At 40.3% G+C, this 24,608-nt stretch overlaps 1 protein-coding gene across 2 annotated transcripts; it reads right to left on the reverse strand.

Moving 5' to 3' along the window:
* Positions 1-6,855: 6,855 nt before the first annotated feature.
* CCDC126 (coiled-coil domain containing 126) lies at positions 6,856-23,614 on the reverse strand. Of its 2 annotated transcripts, XM_048303354.1 has the most exons (5): positions 23,565-23,583; positions 23,158-23,276; positions 11,757-11,890; positions 10,734-11,137; positions 6,856-8,460 (listed from the first exon to the last, which is right to left on the reverse strand). In XM_048303354.1, the coding sequence occupies exons 4-5, from the start codon at positions 10,969-10,971 to the stop codon at positions 8,279-8,281; spliced, it is 420 nt and encodes a 139-aa protein (XP_048159311.1). In that variant the 5' UTR covers positions 10,972-11,137; positions 11,757-11,890; positions 23,158-23,276; positions 23,565-23,583; the 3' UTR covers positions 6,856-8,278. The 2 variants fall into 2 exon arrangements, with proteins under 2 accessions (XP_048159311.1, XP_048159319.1); XM_048303362.1 differs by lacking the exon at positions 23,158-23,276 and having other exon boundaries at positions 23,565-23,614.
* Positions 23,615-24,608: the final 994 nt, after the last annotated feature.

Genomic DNA, 24,608 nt, shown 5'->3' on the forward strand with positions numbered 1-24,608 from the left:
GGGAGGCACCGGGAGGCAGGCGGGGGAAAGGTGGGGGACGAGGGGGGGACAGGACGCGGGCAGGCGGGGGGAAGGCGGGAGAAGGTGGGGGACGGGGGGAGACAGGCGGGGGACAGGCGGGGGACAGGCGGGAGGCAGGCGGAGGGAAGGGGGCGGCAGGCGGGCGGCTCGCCCGCAGCACGCTCCGCACCGGCGGCTGAGAAACGTGCGGATCCGGGAGGTCTGTGCGGCGCCCGCGGGCACGGGCAGCCCCGCGCCGGGGTGTTGTCCCGGGAGCTCGCTACCGGGCGCGCAGCGACAAGTCACACACCGGGGGAGGTGTGCTTTGTTTTATTCTAGTTTGCGCAAAGCAGGGAGCTAGGTGCTAACCCACAAAAGGCTAGATCATCAAAACTTTACACTATTTATACATTTTAACAAAGGCATCAGCATTCACTGACTATAAATTGCATAATTTTTCCGTTAATTAGTATTCAACCCCCTATTTGCCAGTCATATCTCTCATTTGTCATGCTAATTGGTGCATAGGGACGGTTCTGCCCATTTGCGTCTGGGGTCTGTTTTGAGTAGGTGGTCGCGATTGCCCACATCTGGAATTACCTTTCCCCCAGTTACTGCTCAGTTCTGCTGGCTTCACTCGTGGTGGCTTTCATCCAGACAGACCATTCATCTTGGGATTGTCTTCTCTTTTCCTTAAAACAAAAAATTAGCCGAGCACACAACATTCACAATGCAATTGCTCAATCATTACTGTCCAGCTATGGCTACTGATTAACAACTAAAACAATTGCAAAGTTTGATTCAAATCTTGAGGGGCTTGATATCGAGGACAGGACACGTGTGGTGTGCACACACTCCCCAGGAAGGCAGGCACCCCCTGTGCCCCTTGGGATGGACATGCTCCCTGAGCAGCAGTGCCAGGGCATGGCCACACACATACCCACTCACAAGCGCAGTGCCTCAGAAAGACACCCGCAGTCACGGGTGCCACCAGCCACACAGCACAGCACAGCACCCAAGCCCTCCCAGCGCCTGCCTTGCACCCCCATTGCCCTCTGCTGCTGCTACTGTTTAGACCACCACATTTCTGGTGGGTGGGTGAGCGGTATTTTTGGTTGGTCACTGATCCCTCTTCCTTTACACAAAAAAATATATGTTGCATTAGAAAATATGTGTTTTGTTCATAGTTCAAGACTACCTGAGGCCAACTTTGGGAAACATTCCTAACCAAAGATGGTTCTTAGACTGGCAACCTGCAAGTCCCAATTCTTCTCCATGTGCCACAATCAATTGTCACCACATTGGAACAACTCCTCCAATGTGTTTTTAGTGAATCCACCACAGGCTGCTATTTCTGATACTGCACTATCTGTGTAAATTGACTGCTTCCCCTTGATACAAACAGGCTGGCCACAAAGTGACCAAATATGTGAAGAAAAAATATAGTATGTTTTCCTTATCCGAGCTTTAGGAAATTGGTATTTAAATTGGGCTCTGCCCGCTACCATAAGCTACAAGCCTTCAGACAGTGAAATTGAATCCAAGAAGAAAGGCTTTTTCCATACCAGACAGTGATACTTCCCAAAAAAAAAAAAAAAAAAAAAGAAAGATACAGCTATTCAGGGAAATCTCCACATTGTTTTGAACTGGGCAAGCCACCATCAATGCAGCAGAAGGTGAAGAGGAACGTCACAAGGACCATGGCAATGTTTTGCCAAAACATCCCTCAGAGAGAGATGAAACAACAGGGACACTGTCAGGTTCCCAGCAGTATCCAAATAAGGTGACAGGGCATATGGTCTGGGCATTTGTCCTGTGGCTATACCACATGTATAAGAAATTTCAGCAGAGCAGACAGCACTGCAACACAACACACACATTCTGTCACACTCAGATCTGAACGCGAACAGGTCACCCTCAAAGGCAGGAAAGATATGGGAGCAAGTCCCCACTGCAGTCGATTCATCTTCAAGCAAGCCAGTGGAAGAAAATAAAATCACACAAAAAAAGTCAGGATTGTCTGGGGAAAATCAGGGAAAATTCCTCCTGTGACCAAAACTTCAAAAAAGAAACAGATGGCGGAAAGGGGACCTTGAAAGCAGGACAAGAATCTCTGCAGACAGGGAGTTTGAACATACTGAGGAACACACTGCTGCAGAGGAGCTGCACAAAACTGAAGATCTCTGAGATACCTTATCTGTATGCACATTTCACTGGTGCCAGAGATCCCAGCACTGCCAATAAATGGGGAGGTGTGTGGTGGGGAAGTGCTCTGGCAAGCCTGGTTCAGACAGAATGAGCAGAGCTTCTGTGTCGTGGGTTGATGTGCCTCATCTGTGCAAGATCTTTGTTAAAAACAGTCCTCTAAAATACAGTTTGGGTTTAGAGAGAAGAGCCAGGTTTCTTAATAAGGCAACTTTCAGTGAGGGGTACAAATGTTAGTCTATATGCCACTCATGTCAGTGTTTATGCATGAACAGCCAGTAAGAACTTATGGAGAGTAAGAAATCAAGTCATTTTTTTGGGAGGCATCTGTCCTATGAACTACCTCCCATCAAAATAATTAAGGATCTTTTTACTGGATTAGACCACAGGAAGTGTTTTGCAATACAGTGTTCAGTTTATTAGCACCCAGTGCAAATAAGACCCCCCCCCCCAAGACCTGCTTGGATTTAAATCTGGATTGGTAGATTTGCGTGGGAACAGATATAAAAGGTGAAACACTTTGTAACTCAGAAATGGAGTTCTTAGCTAATACAGGTATCTCAAACACTCTCTTTCTACTGTCATAGCATGAGTATTGGAATACATTTTGAATTTAGAAAACCCATTCCTGTCTTTCATCCCTTCTAAGAGATTGTTAATAGACATCCGAAATAAAATTCATTAGAGACTGCTCAAAACAGAGGGGGTTTTTTGTGAACTACCAAATAATTTTGAATAGCAGGGAAGAAAAAGAAGGCTTTCTGCTATGGTGAAGAAGCCACGACACAAGGTAAGTAAAAGGAACAGGAATCCAGATGGCATGTTTTACCTCCTATAGTTGTGATGTAGCATACGGATACTGCTGGCCCAAGATCCCTGAACACATCAAAGTGGGTTGAACATATGGACACATACTTACAGTACAGCTCTGTGAGACCTAAGGTGCTGCCTACACATCAAAGGCAACAGCTTAATGCTTCATAGGGTGTTGACAGTCTCTCTCAACACCCTCTGTTAACAATAAAATGTGTGACCCTTTAAATTTTTAAAAACCCTTACGAGTTTGACAAGTGCTTGAAATTATTCTCAGTGAAACATCTATAAATTCAAGATAGCCACCTCACTAATGCAAAAATAATTTAGGAAAAACCCGTTTTGATATTTTAGACCTCAAGTCATCATTTTGAAGTAGTAGTCAGTCATTCTATTTCTATGGATCTGGTCAATTACTATCTGATTAGCTCTTCTGAAAACAAGAAGCATTTAAGTGGCATAAAGAATAACAGAAACAGTTTCCATCAAATTGTTTCTTCCCTCCACACGTGTTATCAATATCCCAATATACTTAAAAGCAAATCAAGCAGTACTCACTTCTATAAACTTCTAACCATGAACATACACTATGCTACAATAAAAATTAGTTTGTGTATTACTAAACCTAGTTTACAGTATTTAAAAATGCCAACATGCTTCTCTTCAGTTTTGCCATCAGAAAAACAGAACTCTATTAGACACCAACTGACAAGAGTAAGTTGATGAATGCCACAGGGAATATGGAAGCTCATATGCAAGCACAGATCAATTAATAATGAAAGGCTTTTGCTGGAGGTACTGACAAACATAGTTAGGAAACTTGTAGTAATTAAGATCACTTAGAGATAAGATAATTCAGCAGCATGTGACACCACTGCTGCTTAAGAGATGTGATTCCACAAATGTATGCAATGTGAATTTTTTTAACTTGGGTTTCATTTTAATAACCTAAAGGGTATTTTCAAATGCCTATGTGGATCATTCCTAACAAACTGAGATTAGTGAAATACCCATTCAAGTACTGGTGTTTTCCACATGAGAAACAGCAAAAGTCTAATTCACTTTTTTGGCTGCTAGAAAGGGAAGTTTCCATTTCACTCTTGCCTTTGAAGGTGGCACACTATCAGATACATTAAATTGAACCCCAAACCTAGCAGGCTCTTTGTTTTGTAAAGTACAAAACCATGAAAGAGCACAATCCTTAGGTAAGGAAAGTCATATTTGGATTGTTAAATGTATCAATTGACACTCTGTATCACCTTTAAAAATACCACACCAATTTTACGTTGAGTGTTTTAGACATTCAGCTCATTCAATTAGCGTATTTTTAGGAATGAAAATATTTTCAAGAAAATACAATAAACTGGGATCTTAAATTTTATGCAATCATTTTTCTAAATAATCTTCTTGATAGCGGTTCTAAAATTTACTCTGCTTCTGCATTCCCACAAAGGCTGTGATAGCAGCAAATACCCCCAAAACACGTACCTGCACAGGAGGTGCTTGGTTGCTAAAGCAACTTACACTCATCACAAACATGCCGCGGCTTGGAAACCTCTGCACTACCAAATATTTTTAATTAGAATTCAGATCTATCTAGTCAGCTTCTTTAAATGATTGTGTTATTGAAAAACAAGGATTTAGCAGTTCCTTGGAAAAACAGACAACTGTGCAGTATGTGACGCATAATACTGGGTGCCAAGGATACTGATGTTTCACCACACTAAACACAAGAACCTGTATATCCTTGTGCCATGTTTCTGTATTTTTAAAATTAGTTCATTTAAAACAGATCAGCAAACTTTTGTGATCCTAACAGCGCATAGGCAGTTCATTAAGAGCTGTCTCAGTGTGTTTCAAAGAGTCTGTACATCCATTCATCCCAAAAGTTCTTTAATGTGGAACCACTCGGCACTTTTTCTTCTTCACACACAACTGTGAGACAATGCTTGGATATCTTCATTATGTTAAGGTTACTATACAGAGATTCAAAATTATTTATTTAGATGAGAAAAGCAACAGAAAGAACAAGAGAATAAAGACAATTTCTCCAAGATTTTTGCCTGCCAGGTATTTAGTTGTAGAACTCGAGGGCTGTATCGAGACCTGTGCTGCTTCTGTCTATTTAGACAGCAATCAGTATACACTCTTTTCGTTCCATTTTTCTTCATTAGAACTTTTATTTGGAAGTGGGTCTTGAACATTTTTTGCTACCTACATTAAGCAATCACTCAGAGGCACAGAAGTACTGCCAATTACCTAGTGAAATCAGCTGATAAACACTCAAGAGGCAAATTACAGCCGGGAAAATTGAAGTCTCCTAATTTACCAAAAGATTTCAAGACAAAAGCAAAACACTCCCCCATCCCCCATATCAGCAGTTCTTTATATAAGAGAGGTCTCCTGCACCTTCTGCTGCATTGATGGTGGCTTGCCCAGTTCAAAGGGCAGTAGGAGAAGAAAAGGAAATAATACCCCAAGCCCCATCCAGCCTAAGAACCAACAAAGCATAAGGCGATTCCATAGATGCACAACTTGAACGAAGTCACTTTGAGGGTCTTTGTGATGTCATCTGAAATGGGAAATACACAGCTGCATCATAAAAACTGCAGCACAGCAGAAACACTACTTAAATACTCCTCAGAAAGAAAAAAATGGCAACACAACCAAATGCTGTGATACTGTCAAGCATTTTGGACCTGGGGGAAAGTTGTAGGCTTTCTCCTGCTTCTTCTTCACAAGCCCTTGGGTTCTTTACACAACCTCCTGTCTTTGCAGGGCTGCCACACCTCTCACATGTCCTATATAGGAGGCTGCAGGCTAGAACATGCAGGTGTTTTCTTACTACTGTTGTTAATAGGAAAGTCAGCTGAGACCCTCCTTTTATCCGTTCCTTACCCTTTTTAACTTTAGTCTGCACACCTTAAGTTTAGTTTTGCCACTCTGAAAAGTGTTGCCATCTCAGCAAAAAGGTTGAAGGTCAGCTTTCACCTTCTGCACTGCTGGAGCACAGTTCTTTCAATAGTATTCATGAATGGAACTTTTATGCCATAAGTGAGGTCGTTTTTTCTCTAAATAACTATATATAACATTTTGTCAAGTACAAACTAATTCCAGTGAGCCATTGGGCTACCACAACATAAGAAAAAAAGCAGCTATTTGCTAATGGCCCCAGGAATTACCATGACTGCATGTATCAGTCTCCAATATAAAATAACCTGCTTGTGCACACAGCGACAAAGACTCAGCTTGCGAGTCTTGTTACGCTTATTTAAGACGCCTCAATAACTTCAAGGTTTCATATACCCTCACAAGAAAAAGAAGTTACTTTTGTCTATACACACAAGAGCTGTGTGTTTATAGCACAAAGGTTTTGGTTTGTAACAATCAAGTATCTAGGAAGTAAACCAGACAGCTAGATATAAAAATCTATTTATCTATCTATCTATCTATCTATCTATCTATCTATCTATCTATCTATCTATATGTTGTCAACATGCAGGTTCAAAAGAAGTTCTGCACGTATCTTCTTCACTCTTAGGTTAAACTCTTCACTCTTAGGTTTGCCATTAAAGATCTAAACCAGTTGTTTTATTTTCATTTCTTTCTCCCCTCACCTCTAACCTGAGGAAAGTTTCAGGGCATAGAATTTCAAGAGCAGAAGAACTTACTGACTGAGAAGGAAGAATACCAGAAAGAGTACTACTAAACCTCAGAGATGTACAACTTTCCAATCCAGAAACAGATAGAGCACATGTAGCAAAAATGATAAGACTATTTAACAACAAAAAAAACACCAAAACCCCCCCCCAAAAAAGCTCCAAACAGAAACATTTGCAAGTACAATTAAAAATTTATTTTTCTCTTTCTGTATTGAAGTGAGTACATGTTTACACACAATGTGACAAAAAAAAAAAAATCATCTGCATACTAAGTAAGTACTAACTAAGATTGCAATTGTATTTTCCTTTATAACCATTGAGAATATCAGCAGGGAAACAGAAGAAAGAAAAAAAATACATAACTTTGCCTGGTATATTATCGAGTGCCTCCGGTTTTACTCATCCCCAAAACCTCACTCACAGGACACTTTTGGCAGAAGTCCCTGAACATTCTGTCCCCTCCAAACATTCAGTACAATCTAAAAAACATGTTCAGTGGCACTTTAATATCATTTCAGTAACATTTGAGATACAGTGCACCCACATGGCATGCAATTTACTTTGCTGTAAGGCTGACTTAGACATAAGGCAAACATTACCTTAGCTCTCAAATATTCCATGATAAGACACCCTTAGTACATATACCTCTGTTAAATGCAGAGATGCCTTGATTCCCGTCATTGCTTTTCCTTCTGATCTAGAAAGCAACTCAGAGAGATGGTGTGCTATATTCAACACAAACTGCAAGGCATTAAAATGTTAAAAACAAACAGCAATGAATAAAAATAAACTATATTCACATCTCCAAAACTTATTTCCATCACTTAAATAATTTTATCTGCAATTACAAAATACATACACTTAAATATCTTTTTAAGAAATAATCATCTAAGAGATCACAGATGATGATTTGCTTTTGATAATCTAACTGCCCTATCTCTGGCATAAAGATAAACCTGGACAGTGTTACTACCTAGAAAATTTTCCTATTATAATAAATTTTCTTAAATATACAGTAAATTCTCTAACTACTCTGACAGATAGTGCAAATAAAGACATTCTTTGGGTCACAATTTAAAAATATTACCACCAATGCTATCCTCAATTTAATAGTGTTTTAGTAAGTAAGTAACAAAATATTTTAAGTGTACACATTTTCTAACGTTTGTTTAGCAACACATTTTCCTCAGTTACCTCGGCTTAATGCAGATCACAAAAAATGAATAAGCTACAATACTGCTCGCCTATCCAAAAGATATGTTATATTCATACTTAAATAAATATATTTAGAAACCTACCTATAAGTTTCTCATTGCTTTCCACATATTGTTATTATCCAATGGTCTACTACACCAAATCAATGATATCAAAATATCTTTAGAGACAACAAAGATCACTTCAGAAGCACTGCTCAAAGGCAATGAAATAATGCTTTGAGAACCTAAGCACGTTAGGCCTACATAGATCCAAGCACATTGTAGAATACAATAGTTTACGCTTGTTTCAGAGTCAACTACTTCTTTGCCCTAGCCAGAGATAAAAAGCTTATCTTAAATATTATCCATCAATGACGTAGCAACACAAAGCAGCCCTGTTTGCTATCTAATGTTGCTTGCTGGCTTTACACGTTTATTTGAAGTCACTGGCACCTGATGATTAGTTCCATTAGTGGTATTTGTTGCTGAGCCATTCACAACGATGTAATCAACCTTGTTTTCCAATTTCACGAGGCGTTGTAAGATGTCATCCAGAAGAACAGCAATTGTTCTCTTAAGATCAGCTGAAGATAATGGAAAAAACAAATTACAGCCTGTTATTTACTACGTGTGGAAAAGAACTGCTATTTCAACATATTCACATCTTAACACTTGCTATCCTCCCTACCACACTTTTTGGAAAGGAGTACAGGTTGGTATACAAGTACAGAATTAAACAGCTGCTTGATTTTTCTTTAATACCATTTCTTTGTTATTTTAGGGAAGGGAGATACCACCATAACAGGGAACGGTGAAGGCAGCCAATTAAATATTAGAGTGAAAGAACAAAAACACTAGTTGGAACATTAGAAGTGACTGTTCAAAGGTATTATTTCAAATTTCATCCAGACAACAGCATTGGAATACTCAGATATGTCATCTTTTAGCCTTGGATGCAAGAGACTATATCTAAATATTTTCCAGCATAAAGAAGGTAGTTAATAGCTTTCCCCTAAATGACAGATTTAGCCCATAGAAAAGCTGCTATTAGAAGGTATCTTTTTGCTTCTTACCTAAGCTACAAAGCAAGGGTAAAAAAATCTATTTACGTATTTATTGACTGAAAAATAAGAGAAAATATAGGAAAAAAAAAACTCATGCTCTGGAACACAAAACCAGTAACATCTTTCTACAGAAGCTAATTATGCTGTTGCCAATCACCATCTTCTTTCAGATTTGAAAAAAATTAACAAACTTACCAGATTTTACAAGGTGTCAAGACTCCCATTACACATGAAGACATCTACAAACTCTGTCTCTACCCCCCACCCTCTAATTAGTTCTTAACTAAGCAGAAAGATTGGGGAGAAAGATCACAGGCATCAAAGTGAAAAAATAGGAGTAAAATAAATAAAATTAAAAATCAGTAGTAAATTAGGTTTAAAAAAGAGAAGTCTCAGGTCAGCCCCTTCCTCTAAAATTAACTAGTTCTTGTTTAGTAATGTTAACTTTGAGAAAATAAAAAATAAATTGCTTATCAATTCAAGCCAGAGCAGGGTCTACTGCCAGTAACAGAGGGTGGGTCATGTACTCTGTAATATCATTCTGTGCTCAACAGTCTGAGGGAAGGAATTGTCAAGTTTTAATTCCGATGATCAGCCTGTAGATCAAGAGATTACTTCATTTTTTATTAAATTTCAGACAAAACTTCAGAAGACAAGTCTCATTTGGAAATACACTGTAAGACTTATAGAACAGGAGAAAGCTACAGTACAAAAGGATTTTTCAGGGTTTTTTTAATGATAGAAAAACTTAATTACACAGTAAAGGAAGGAAGTCCTTGATGACAAAAAAGAAAAGTGGAAGGAGAAAACAGGGAAGAAAAGAGAAGGCAGTCTCTTGCTGTCATAAAAATTAATTTTAAGAATGAAAGGATTGAAGGTTTAAACACTTTTTACTGTCCTACTCCTCTTGGGTTGCTCCTGCACATCTTGTCATCACAGACTTGCTTCCTTCTTCCTGAGCAGGAGCAAAAAGACTTCAGACACATTTTTGCTGCTTGCACTCTTACCAAATGTCTATAAAGGGCATCCTACAACAGGCAGAGGTATTTAAGGAAATCTTAAGAAGGGGATCAAAGTACATTACTACACATCTTTTCAGATACTACTTTTTAAAAATAAACATTTTTAGTTATCTTTTCAATATTTCAGAAGGTAGTGAATACTGGCCACCTATTTATCAAGTTAGGTACATATTCACAAGATAGGCAAATCAGACAGAGAGATATGATGCAGCAAGTATTAAAGCTCACAAGACAATAAACCTTATCTGTTACGGCTACTTCTAAAACAAGGGGAGATTCTGCTAAATTCATAATTGCCTTCCAGTCTCCAGACTACAAACTCAACTAGTATGTTGCTTTTTCACTGCTTTTTTAAGGAGAAGAAAATTCAAGAAATAAAAGTGAGAAATTAGCAATGAGGTACTAGAACCTGGAATGTCGAAGTGACAATAGAAAACTTTGTCCCTGTATCAAGCACGTGCTTATTCCTCAGAAGCTGGAGATTCAGAAAAAGCATAATGTAACTGTTACTTCTGTAAGTAACTGTATTCATGTACCTGGAGAGATCTAAAAAAAAATCCTGGAAAGCAAAAATTTCATGTCTGAAGCCTGATTTTGCAACTCATCTTAATCTTCAAGTTCATTGAATAAACTAAAATCAAATCAGTTATTATAAAGAGGTTTTTTCTGCTGAAGAACAGCATATACTACTTAAAAAAAAAAAAATTATAACTTTACAGTTTTCAGAAAAAGAATATATTCAAGTAACTAGTATGGCTTTTTTCCTCTTACCATATCCTGCCACAGAGGCTCCACCACCACCATTCATTAGGTTTTTATTTTCTTCTGCCAGTGCTTTGACATATCTTTTACTGAGATCTAATATCTGTCCACGCAGCTCAGCACTGCTTTGGCGTCTTGGATACTGGAAAGTGTAGCGTAGCAACATCAAACCCCAAATGATACCAAAGACTAGTAAAAACATACTCAGTTTCTGGGACATATTTTTTCTTGGAAATGTTAGAAACATTTCTGATGAAGGCCACAGGCGTGTCCTAATTTCAAGGTAAGTAACTGAATTTGGCTTTGTCAAATTATATTACATATTAAACAAAAATAGTATTTCTGTGAAGTGAAAAATCTTCTAGCTGGATCATCTTGAACATATCTTCTCATGTTTTAGTTGGTCGTGATTCCTGAAATTTGTAAAGTACCACTTGGTTATTCAAAACTGCTACAGTTGTTGAGATCAAGAACAAATATCAGTTTCCAAATACAGTATCATTGCATAATCTAGCAAACAATTGTGGGTTTTTATCTGCTTAGAGGTTCAGTTATCTTTCCATCTCACCTGTTATTCACAGGGTTTCCTCCTCCTATGTTTACCTATTTTTATTCTCCAAAAATCAAAACTTCTGTTCTTCCACAAATCACCTTAAGTATTTTAAATACCGGAATTTAAACTGACATTAAACTCAAATGCATTTCAAAGAAAATGCAGTATCTAGAAGAGACCTGTAAAACATTTCTATACAACATTGTGATGAACTATACACATACATCTACACACAAGATCTTGTTCAATGATTCACTTGATTCTTACTCTTCACTTCGAGGCACAGAGCAAGTATGAACAGACAACATGGGGAATGATGTTTCTTGATTGGTTAGCTAGTTCAAAGTTTCCTCTCCTGGTTTTGTACACCATTAAGATTTGTTTTGGTTTCTTACTACTGAATAAAAGATAAAACCAAAATAAATTGGCACAATGCACCTACCTTCAGGATTTTGCTACGACTTTAAAAAATATCTTACCATAGTACCCAATTCTGATCCTTCAATAGACTAAGGCTTCAGGAGGAAAGCAAGTGGTAGGAAAGCTTCAGCACTTAAATAACAAATGTTCAGACAGTTTGAAGCAGTTTGAGCCACACATCTTCAAGGATGTACTGGGAAAAAAAAGAAAAGATTTAAACAAAAAGTGAAGATATCTTCGTTTACTTGTGGAGTAGTTGCAGTTGAAGGCTTCAAGCTACATGCTTTTAAAACAGAAACACATTTTAAAACCTAACTTCAAGCAACTGTTAGGGAAGAACATAGAATTCATTTCCATTTTATTATGAATGCATGCATTTGAATGCCCAGTAACTGACTTCAACTTTTACTTTTAAAAGAAAGCTTGGTAAGAATCTCACTCAGCATTTCCTTCTTCTTGCGTTATAAGACAGTGACAACAGATGTTCAGGATTCATAATATATGTACATGCACATATATTTACATATTCATCATTCTTTTACTAATTTTTACCCCTCAAATGTATCCCACATTTTCAGACTCTTTCCATGTGTACCTTGTATTTCTCATTTTTCACCCAGCTCTGAAACTACTCCAATTATTCAATACCTTCTTAAAAGAGAATTTCTATTATTTAACATAGTCCAGATAAAGCTACTCATTTCACACAATAGTTACACTTTTCCTCATTATTCCCAGTTCTTCCCCACATATTACCTGACACAAGCACTTTTTACTGATATTACACATCTAATAGGGTTCCTCACCAGACGTTCTGTAGTGGCATGTTAGGCCTTGGTTTGTATCAGAATATCGATACCGAGTATCTCATACTGCTGAGCTCTCATCTAAACCTGACTCTGTCTCCATGGCATTTTTCGTCCCCTCCACTGACCAGTTCCACCAGCCTTATGCCAACACCCTGCTGTCTGCTGCCTACACAAGTGTCACTGCCAGCAGGGCCCCGAGCCCTGCTTGTCGCTCACCCTTCACCTTCGCTCTTCAGGTAATCCTCTCAACAAGCAAGCCAGCGTGCCTCATTCAAGTGGCAAATTTTTGAAGTGCTCTAAAATCAACATGCATATCTCAATTATTCTGAAAATGATTAACCCAAGGCAGGGAGACATAAGGACTTGGACACCAAAGTTGCTGTAAAGTAACAACGTGCTGTGTATAAAATGCCCTATGGTAACCACTGCCAGTACATAAACTTTTACTGCTGGGTGCACTAATGCAAGTGGCAATCCCAAGTCACTGAATGAGGAAAGCTCACTTCATCCTCCACTGTGGGGCATGATCGTGCACAAGGACAGACAGTCAACACACAGTAATTTGAACCCCCACTGTAAATGCAGTGGGATGTATTTTGTTCAAGAAATGTGCTTATCCACACCTAAAACTGTTTTAAGATACAAATTTGTCTTAAGTACATAAAATAAGAGAGAAAACAATAAAAACTTACATTCCACAGCATGAATATCTGGAATTGTGTGGTTTAAGATTTCCTGAAACAGATCTTCCCTAAACATGCACTAACCAAAACTTCTTTTCCCTAGCTCTTTGCCAAATCTATGGCTCTGCACTCAGACTTTAAAGAACAAACTGCACCCACATCGTTATGTATCTACATAATCTCTGAACAGTATTAAATATGATGGAAGACATTTATGAGGTCCAGGAGTAGAAGATTCATGTGATAGCTGAGAAGACCAAACAGTATCCCTCAAGAAGAGACCATAAGTTTCAACCCCCATTCCCAAAAGTCTCTACTTCTTCTATTAATCAAAATAATAATTAAAAAAAAAAGAACAACCCAACAAAACTGAAAAGAACAAATAGCTCTTACAAAACTTGAATTTAGTTCAGCTCTCCATATATCTCCAACCATATCTCATCCTGAAGCATTTAGACAAGATCACTACAGTCCTTTGGAGCAGAAATAACTCTGCCATCACACTGTAAATAAGACCACAAGCCAGGATAAGAGGTCTAGCCAAGAGGAACAGATTGAATAAACTCCTGCCAAGCAGCAGCAGGAATTGCAGACTGGGCCATCGCCACGTATATCTGATCCACAGTGTACATGCTGACTACCGAAACTAATGGAAATCAAGGACTTAACCTGCTGGGAAATTGCCTAACACCCAAATACTGACACTACACAAAGGAACTGGGAGCAAGGTGTACCAAAATTAAGAGAACTATTTGTATTTGTCACTCTTTGTACAAATTTTTAAAGGCCATTCCCCCTTAATGAATTCCAGTGTAATCTCAAAGTTCTGGAAATTTGGTCTCCTCTTTCCCCCTGAAGCATGCACTTCTAGTGACCCATAACATACTCCGTGCAAGACCCTTCCAAGGTTACATGGGGCGGGGGGGGAAGCCCAAGCTTATACCCACATGATTTGGAAGTAGGAAAAACACAGTATTGGAGCAGCAGGAGCACATATTAGGAAGAAAATAGCACAGTAAAATGGATGGATTGGAATATTCTTGTACCTCCTGTTGCCCTGAAGGGTCACCACTTCTCTATGAGAACATTATAGTTTAAACAAAACTTGGACTCAGAATGGACTTTAATTTTCAATAATTCAGAGGTAGTATCCCATAAGGTAAAAGCACACATATAAGAAGGAACATTGCCTCTTCTGATCTTTATTACCCTCATTCTCTCAAAGTACAGAATTTGCTGAGTTGGAAATCCTCCCTGAGCAGGAAAAAAAGGAAGCTGAGACATCCTTCTTCACACTGATTTATCCTGGAGAGAAATGCTGGCATACCACTCTCCCAACCACAACTGAGGGACTTTTGTGGCAAAGGCAGTCAAAGCGCTGCAGAGAGCAACAGGAAAAAAGGTTGCATCCGATCTACACCTTCTTGGAATTCCTACCATCCCTAATCATGGAGACTGAGACAAGAGGAAGACAACCATGACGATGAAGGAGTACGACCAGAACAAAATTTGAGTATGTGAGGAGGGAAAGAAAAGAAACAAAACCCAAAACCAACAAACCCAAAACAAAACAAAATATTCAACAAAACAAACCCAAATCAAACAAAACTCCAGCAAAATGGCAATCCAAGAATCCATGAACGTGCTGATTTGGCATGGCCTGGTGGCGATGCACCACACCCCCACCGTTTCGGCAGCCCACGGCGAGCCTGGCCTGCCTGGCTGCCCCATGCCAACCATGCCGCGGCGGCCGCCACCGCCTGCGTGGTGCCAGCAGGGCCGTCTGGCTGGCGGGGGAAACATGGCGGGCGAGTCCCCAATGCGGAACCTGGACGAAATCAACCTCTCGGCGCTGTGGGATCCTGCAAGAATCTTTGAATTGGTGGTAGCAGGTTTTTTCCTAGCTAGAGAAGAGGAGGAAGTGAGGACGTGTGAAGGAGAACAACATGGCGGCAACAGGGTCAGTGGAAAAAGAGGGGGAGGAGGTGCTCCAGGCGCCGGAGCCAAGATTCCTCTGCAGGCCGTGGTGAGGACCATGGTGAAGCCCTGCAGCCCATGCAGTCGACGGGGGATGCAGAGATCCACTTGGAGCCCGTGGGAGAAGTGCTCACACCTGAGCGGGTGGATACCAGAGAAAGCTGTGATACAGTGGGAGACGCGGTGGAGAGAGGGGGCCCCTAGTTCCAAACTAGAGGAACCTATCCTTAGTGGACTGCACTCTGTGAACGAGTGACCCACACCGCAGCAGTTTCGGGAGGACTGTTTGCCCGTGGGAGCGACTCACGCTGCAGCAGTTTTGGCAGGACTGCTGCCCGTGAGATTAGAGCCACGCTGGAGAAGTTCACGGAGAACTTGTCTCCCGTGGGAGGGACTTGCAGCATTGCAGAAGAAAGACTCCTCTCCCTGAGCAAACAGAAAAAGATCTCAAGTGACGAACTGACCCAAACTCCCACACCCTCTTTCCCTGCACTGTCGGTGGGAAGGAGGAAGGGGCTGGGGGGAAAAAAGGTGTTTTAAAGGCTTATTTTATTCTCATTATCCTCTGACTCTGTTAATAATAAATTTACTTTATACCTTTAAATTTGAACCTGTTTTGCCCTTAAGAGTGTTTTCTCTCAGTCCTCATCCCAACGCATGAGCCCTTCATTAATTTTTTTCCCTCTCTGCCCAGCTGAGAGCAAGAGAAGGTGAGTGAACAGCTTTCATGGATGCCTGGCATTTGGCCAGTGTCAAACCACGACAATGAAGAAGAGAATATTTTCCAGATAATCCTTTCAATAAGCACCGATTCAAGTGCCAGTTTTCTGAAGTTCTTTAAATCAGCATGCATATTTCAATTATTCTGGAAAGTACAAGCCCAAGCCAGGAGCAACACTAGAACTTGGAGCTACAACCAGTTCCTGAATGAGGATCCAACACTATGTTTCTCTCACAGACATACAAAGAGCTTGGTTTTCTTCACTGTTTCACTGCTGATTGTCTAAGAAAAGTACTGCCAAAACCTACCAACGTGGATACAAGTTTGTCCAGTGCTAGCACAACACTGACATACATCTGGCAACAAAAACAATGAACTAAGGCACTCATCCACTCCAAAATAAAATCATGTCTCTATCCTGTGACCTGTATTTCAAAATCAGTCATATATAAACCATATTATTTACTGCATGAAACAAAAGGAGCAAAAGTAAAAGAAAAAGCTACAGAACATGCATTGTATGTTCCATAATAAAGCAAAGTTCTAGTAGCTCTGATACTACTTAACTAAACAGTAGCATTGGACTTCAGTTTGAATACTGACCCCTCTCCATGGAAACCAGCCCATACTCACAAAACAGCATTCTTGAATTTTGTTGCAAAGTCTTCCTCAGATTCTGCTTTACTCATTCTCAGAAAAACCAAGAGATTATATTAACATACAACACAAAGGAATGCCTCATACATCCCCTGAAACAACCTCAGGTTATCAGGAAAACAAGGCATACCTAAATCCTTAAAAGCTTATTGTACCTTACAGCACTGCCACTTCTGCCAGTCAGTCAGCTCATGGAAGACTGGCACATACTCATCATCATTTTTCTAGCCTACCCAAGAGATGGCAGCCTTCCTAAACCACTAGAAATGGTTACAGGGCAAATTTAAACCTGTCCAGCAGAGATGATTTGTGTCCTTTCTAGTTTTGAAAAATGTACAGGACAGATGACGATAATTATTTGTAAGAGAAAAAGCAGCAGGTCCATCAGGTATTTTTGGTAGTTATTAATAAGCAGTTTGCAAATGCAAAGAATACAGAAAACCAAAGCCTGAGAGAATCCCACTTGATTCAAAGATCAAAAATACTTTTAAGGATAAAGCGAAGAAAAGTGCAGTGAAAATAATATTGTTAACATACAGTCCAATAAAGTCACCTCTTTGGTCATATATTTTTGAAAGATAGAATCTCAAATACTAAGGCAGTAGTTCCTCAGTGATACTCTAGATACCTAGACAGGTATGAACTAATGAACTAATACATTAAGAAAATAGGCTTGATAAGTGGGAATTTTACTCAACCTATTACTACCACAATATTTATCTGTTCCTCACTTCCAAATTATGATGAACAACAACATGACACTGTGAATTCAAGAGCAGGTCTGGCTTTGCAACCAGTTATTATTACTAACTGCATAAACAGAAGAAGTGATTTATCAAGACAGAGCTTAAAAAAAAAAGCCATACACAGTCATAGAAGCGTGCATCCAATTACAGAGGAAGTGGAAAAAATCTTGTAATAGAACAGACAGCAGACAGAAATCAGGACAGTACCAAAGCTGACATTAATAATTACTATAAAATAATTGTACAGTACAAAATTGGAATTTATTACCATCTCAGTGGGAGCACAAGAAGTTTCTGAAATTATTAATGATTTAAAATTACCACACTAAAATTACATCTGTACAAGAAATAACTATTAAATTCATAGCAACAAACATCCCTCAGTACAGAAAGGGTACTGTATCAGTAAACAATAAACTGTCTGTAAATACACAGGGTGATATCTCATTGCAATAGCCAACAAACATTTCAGGAAGACAAGAATCACTGGGCTTCACAGAATACCAGGAAAAAAATTCTGCAGTACCATCAAGCTCCATTCTATTATTTTCCCTTTTTTTGCATCTATTTACAGGATGCACCCTCTGGCCCATTTACCTCTGTGACCTCCAAAATATTTTGTTTTCTAATTTTCCAACAGAAAACTTTGAGCATCACTCAGCTGACAGGAATCAGTTGCACTGACCATTCTGAGAGCAGACAGGCTGGTTCTACGTTATTTGGGAAACTATCTGCAGTTTCTGTGCAGCAATGAAAATGGGAAGTCTAAGGAATAACTGACACACACCAAAACAGCATAGAACATATTCACTAGCCAGTTAATTGTAGAAGACTGATACAATGAAATTAGCACCTAGAATCCCAGGACATCACATGCTGAGACTTTTTGGAATGCCAAAAATGAGGTTTGTATTCTGGTAGTTTGCAGTCTTAGATGGCTGTTGGTTCGGCAGTAGGTGCGATTGTTGGTTTGGCAATCTGCATGAGGTGCAGCTGCCAAACAGGTGCCCAAAGAAGTGAAGTGTTTACACAGAGCCCTGTTTAAAACCAGTGCATAAGGAAGAATCACATTCCTCGTATTTTTATGAGTGCACGAGTTCTTGAGAAGATGCCAATAAAACTACTGTCCTGTACTGGTACATCCATACTGGTGACTGTTGCAGACCAACACTGTCCTTTGGTTCCCAGGTTCACTCAGACAGCTGCACAGCACCATAAAAGAGCAGGATCTTCTACTCAGAACCAACCATTAAAAGCAATGCCAGTTCCCAGACAAGTGAAACCACATTTAGCTGTCTTTTGTTAAAATTTACTCTTAGCACTTCAAGTATTCTATTATTGTTGCTGTAAAATTTGGTCAACAGAAAAACATCACAGCAGAGAAGGAAGAGAGGATAGATACTTTACTGACAAAACTTCAGCAGTCCTGACATAACAGAGCCCACCAAAATGGGCTCTGATGAAACCCAAGGGTCTTTTCAAACTGCATCATAGATGAGCAGATAGAAGAGACCATTTACATTAATAGCTGCTAGATTCAAGTGAAAATACCAGTACTATAAAACACACTGATATCTTAAGAACAGGTAAGAAGGCACATTTCTGGGCAAAAAAAGGCTGCTCTAGCACTATGAAGGCTGCTGGCCCGCAGGTTTTAGCAGTTCTGTACCACTTTTAGAGCGTGCTGCCAAAGGAGTCTGCCTTTGTGTCTTTTCCAAGGCATCTATCTTTATACCTTCTCCTGCAGCATGTGTTCCTTCATTCCCTGCTTCTACATGCCCAAGACTTGCAATTACCTTGGCATACTGAAAAAAAAAAATCCTTTTGCCTTATTGCTAGCTGTCTTTTGGGGAATACCTTTAATGGATATTCCAAGTGAAGGAAACATGAGGTTTAAGGGAATAGCAAAAATGGGTAACTACCAAAAATACCTATTTTTCTGCAAAAAAAGAAGAAAATCTTGTGTGCTCCCGACAGTTCCTGTCTCTCAATGCAGCCAAAGGATATATGGGCCAACAAAAGTCACAGCTCATCAAGCAGACACAGTACTGCTGCTGATGAGCTGCTGGGACTACCTCAAACGTATCTTAAACCAGGAATGGTTTTACCTCCTACAGACTTCTAAGAACAGCACCAATTTGTCTTGTAGCTGAACTTCGAGTTGAAAGCACAAACATATTGCTTTTGGCTTGAAAACCCACACAACAAGCTTACAGTGGCTCTGGTATAAAATTATCTGAGAGCCCAAACACTAGACTACCTTTTGTCAGTATTTTAGAAATACTGGAGAGCTGTTTCTATTTAAATGCATGCAGTCCTATTTTAATTGGTTTTGCTTTACACCTACTACCAATAATTATTTTCATTTTGCATTGTGTCTAAGGACTCCCCTCAAGTACTTTAGAGTATCTTTTTTTTCAGCACCTTCCCCCTTTATTTTGCCTACTACTGCCAATGAATGCTTTTAAAATAAACCAACCATTTAAAAACAGAAATTCTTTGTTCCTTGCCCATGGGCAGTCAGCCAAGATTCAAGATTTTGAGAGGGAAAATGGCTTGGCAAGGCTTGTGAAGAAAATTAAAGCAAGCAGATATCAATAGGGACAGTATATCAATAAGGACAGTATGTTACACTTGCTGAACTTCCCCTCCTCCCACTGGGTCCATCTAGGCCCCAAAACATTTCTATATCTCTGTATCAGGTTCTTAAATAATAATAGTAATCATAAATATTTTTTTAAAAAATCTCAGCTTCATTTTCCCTGGGACACTTTATTTTCTCTTCATGCCTTATAGCCGCCATTCAGGTCACTGTAGGACCCTTGCTCCTTGATAAGAGTCACTTATGACAGAGCACAAGGCACCTTCCTGGCTTCTCGTTCCCCAGTAACACTGCCACAATTTATTAATTGCAGGCTGTGACAAGTACTCCCACAGTACCTCTGCTCCCTTGTGAAATATCACAGCTGTCTTTGTATCACTCTTTCCAAAGCCCCTGAGACTCCAAAACTTCGTCCTGAGATGATAATGTTTAGCTAATTTTGACTAGTTTTATAGAGAGCCAAGGCTGCGGAATGATGCATGTAGGTTACTGGTAAGAGAGGGACTTTGAATGTTTTAAAGAGACCTAAAAGGAAGGCAGGTGTCATTCAAGAGAACTAAGAGGGGAGTGGGGAGACAACTAACAAAGTGACAGCTGCAGTGGGGGAGAGATTGCCACTGCTCACACATGTACACACAGTGCACCACACAAACACTATTCCTGTAGAACGGCAACAAAAAAAGGACTTGTTCCACCGGGGAGAGAGGAAGAATTTAACTTGTCTGGTTTTCTTTCAAAAAACCTGAAGAATTCAAACTGAGTATGAATTTGCCCACTGAAATTATGTTTCTATGGCAAAACTGCAATACAGACGAGGCTTTGGATTCGTGCTCCTTCCCAGCAGGCAGACCCAGGTGAAGATTTCAGAAAAATAACACTGGAGGAAAAATTAAAGACAAGTGATTTCTTTTCTTCTACATCTTTTCTTCTACAATCTTATTTCTAGATTAACTTGTCAGCTCATCTGAGCATAAAAATGGATTATGACAGACATTAGTTAACTGTAACACCTCAGTGGTGTGCACTGCAAAATATTTTCTTCTTAACATTAAGGAGAGGTACCCAGAAATTTAACTGGATTATTTATATCATGGTAGCCTCCTTTTTCTTCAGTATTACTGAAGAAACCAATTTCATTGGAATAAGTTTTACATTCCCTTGTCTAGCCCTCTAGTCCAGGCCCTATTTTATGTAGGCAAAGTACTCATTCAGTTCTGAGCAATCCAAAATTCATCTTCTAAATTACAAAGGCAAATGCTAATACACCTACTTTTTTGTAAAGTTTGTAAAGTTTTTTTGTAAATCATAGAAGAAAATATAAGAGGCTATTATTAATAATGCTCAGTTGAGAAAACCCAGCCCATAAAATGGCACAAATTATCAATCACAGGTGAAAGAGGTTGTTAAAAAATAAATAGCATATAAAGTACATTCTAGCAGTAAACTTGTACCAGGAAAAATAAATTCATTTGAGTAACTGAGCCTCACAGAGTTTTCACAGCTACTGAAAAATGGCTGGTTTTGACACTTACTAGTCTTCAGATACATTGACTACACAGCTGACAATTTTAGCTGACAGCATGCATTTATCCTACTTAGTTTAGGCAAGACGCAAGAACTAGTCCCCTTTACTATTCTCGGAAAATGTACAAGTGATCACGAACTCCAGGGGAAATATCTTAATTTTAGCAGCTAAATGACATCCAATCCCCAAGATACACCACAATTTGTGATTAGCTAATACCAGTGCCTCCTTCAAGGAGATAACAGACAAAAAGAGTGTCTAAAATCAGATACTACAAAAGCTTTAACAAGAAAAGGGGGGGGGGGGGGAGAGAAGTAGCTTTATTTCCAGCTGTAAAAAACTAGGAAAAAGACCTCTTTACTACACCAAAGGAATTCCAGCGTAATTGCTTAATTCTCTGGAGCTCTCAAGTACCTATTAAACAACTACATATTTTAACAACTAAAATAGTATAAAGAGGCCAGAATAACCTAGGCTTTATACACATGGGTATCTGCAGTCAAAACAGGAACAGAGATAACAATAAATTTCTACATTTGGTCTAAAACTGCAACCACACTGCTTGTGACACTACCAGAAGATGCTACTCATAATCTAATATTATCTTCATATTGTCTCCTTTCTCTGATATTCTCACAAGACCAAAACAGCAATTCATTACATTTGTTCCTACGTTACAGTTAGTACAAATCACATGCACACTTAACTATGATGTGCATCATGTTCATATTCTGAAGGTTCTCTTAAAATAAAAAGTTGCAATTCCTACAAAGATCACTTTTCACAGTGAAAAAACACACCCCTCTGCCCCCAGTTCGCCCACTGAGGGGGCAAAACAACAACAACAAAAACCAAAACAGCAACGAAAAAGAACTAGTTAACCCAATCTGAACTGTTCTAAGGAAACTCCACGTCATGTCATAGCATAGAAAAAAAATTCTCTCTGCTTGTTTTGTGGCACACAAACACAGAAATTACACTCCACTCTAGTTGTCAGTATCTTTTAGAGGACAAAAGACATAAAAGAGAATTTACAGGATGCTGCCATGTTAGGTTAGGGAACCAAAAAGAGAGTTTATTAATAATGAATGATGAACAGAGCTACAGAAAAAAGGTAGAGGTAATAGTACGTTATAAATATTTACCAAAATAAACTTAATTGAAGAAAAGTGCAGCCAAAACATCATCAGATGTTACATATAAAAGCAATTTTATTATATTGTAAGAAGGAAGCGTTATTCTACAACTCTCGCTGTCAGGAAATTTCATATATTATAATATCCTAAAACTGAATGTTTCAAACCTTGCAGACTTCATTCAGTATTATTTTTACCTATTTCTTCAATAGCACCAAAGAGACCAATTTCAGTGAAATATTTACTCCTTTGTTTTGGGGTTTTTTATGCAGACTTTTTAGTGCCCGGAGATCACTTAATCTGACATTGTTAAGGATCCTGCCTTTGCCTGAATACGAATATATTTTTTTTTCCATCCTGTAAGTTCCATCACATCGCTGTAATCATGCTTTGCCTCTTTGGAAGTTATGTCCTTACGGTAGAAGACATCGATCTTGCAGAGTCACTGCAGTCATAGCTTAAGACTGGAAGACCACTGCTAATGGTGAAGGAAACCAGAACACCCTCGTTTCCTCCGCCTCTTCCTCCCCACCCAAGGACACTGCATCACAGCCCTGGGACACGGATCCCGGCCGGAGGGAACCCCGATCCCGGCACAACTCACCGCGCCGCGCCCCTCAGCGGGGCCCGCAGTGACACCGCCGCAGCCGCCACGAGAGCCGCGCAGGTACCGGGACCCGGCGGGAAGGAAGCCCGAAGGAAGACAAGCCTGTCCCGCAGCTCCTGAAAGAGGGGCGGGCCAACGCGGGCGCTCAGGGGCGGTGCGGACCCGCGTGTCCGGGACAGAGGCAGACACCCTGCGCCATCCCGGTCCCGCCCGAGCCTGCAGCCACCCCCACCCCTTCCCCCGTGAAAATACACACGGACGGACGGACGGACGGACGGACGGACCCCCACCACGCTCCCGCTGCCCCGGCGCAGGGCGCGGCTCTCCGCCTCCGCCAGGGCCGGCGCGGCCCCCTCGCGCCACCCCCCCCCGCGCAGCGCCCCCCGCCGGCCGCCCCGCGCTACCTCCGCTCGCTGCGCTCCCGGCCCGCACCCGCGCGCCGCTTCCGCCCCCGCCCCGCCGCGCGCCCGCAGCCCCGCCCCCGCCGCAGCACGCGGCCCCCGCGCCGCCCGGCGCCGCGGCCGCCCCCCAGCGGCGGGAGGGAGCGGGCGCCGTGCCCCGGCTCTGCGGGAATGCGTCCTCGCCCCTGCTCCGGGCGCTGCCACCCGCAGCGCGGGCGGAACGGGGACTGGGCACGTTTCGTCTAAAGGAGACTGAGAGGGGGTCTCATCAGTGCGTTTAAATATCTCAAAGGCGAGTGCCAAGAGGATGGTGCCAGACTTTTTGTTGGTGCAAATGTTATTTCATTCCTCTCCTGCCTTTCGTTATCTGTAGACAGTCCTTTTGAATTTAATTTGCATAGCTATTGCTCTGTCCTTTTCAAATATGTATTAAGAATTTCTTCTCATAATATGTTTAAACTGCTGAATGGTAATGGCTAGAGAACAACACGCTAATCAATATGCTCTGCGATTAGCATAGCTTCTGCTTCCTCGCTTAACCAATTAATCCTATAATCTGTTTATGCAGATAAGAATACATGCAACTTTATACTTGCCTTACTGCCACTCCTATTTTTCCCTCTTCCTGATCCCTTACCAGTTGTTTATACCCTTTCACTTTAGGGAATGGGCCTGATCTGGGTCTATCTTTCCCCCCAAAATGTATTTTTTCCCAAAATTGAGAATACTCTATACTTATTACTGCAGTAAAGCTAACACTGTATTAAACCAGTATATCAATATTGCTTGAAAAACCTCTATAAGGCATGCTTGAAGAACATGTAATTATGTCATGTTAGTGTATCCTTTAGGCCATCTCTAGATGTTTTCTGTGCTCAAACCATCTTCCATTTAACAGAGACCCAGATCAGCTTTGCAGTTTTACTAATAATGAGTGAAAGCTGAAATACAATATAAAATAATTATTGTCTTTATGCTCCAGGAAACTACAGTGAAGTCGTAAAGAACAATGAAGGCAGATAAGTCATGGGAAAAAATGGTGAAGGC

The sequence above is a fragment of the Corvus hawaiiensis genome, chromosome 1 (assembly GCF_020740725.1).
Source record: "Corvus hawaiiensis isolate bCorHaw1 chromosome 1, bCorHaw1.pri.cur, whole genome shotgun sequence".
NCBI classification, from domain to species: Eukaryota; Metazoa; Chordata; class Aves; order Passeriformes; family Corvidae; genus Corvus; species Corvus hawaiiensis.

Excerpts from the sequence above, each read along its gene's own strand:
- CCDC126 (XM_048303362.1), bottom strand. The coding sequence starts at position 10,971 with ATGTTTCTAACATTTCCAAGAAAAAATATGTCCCAGAAACTGAGTATG. Across the intron at positions 8,461-10,733 it reads AGCCTCTGTGGCAGGATATG|CTGATCTTAAGAGAACAATT; the intron begins GTAAGAGGAAAA and ends CATTATCTTCAG.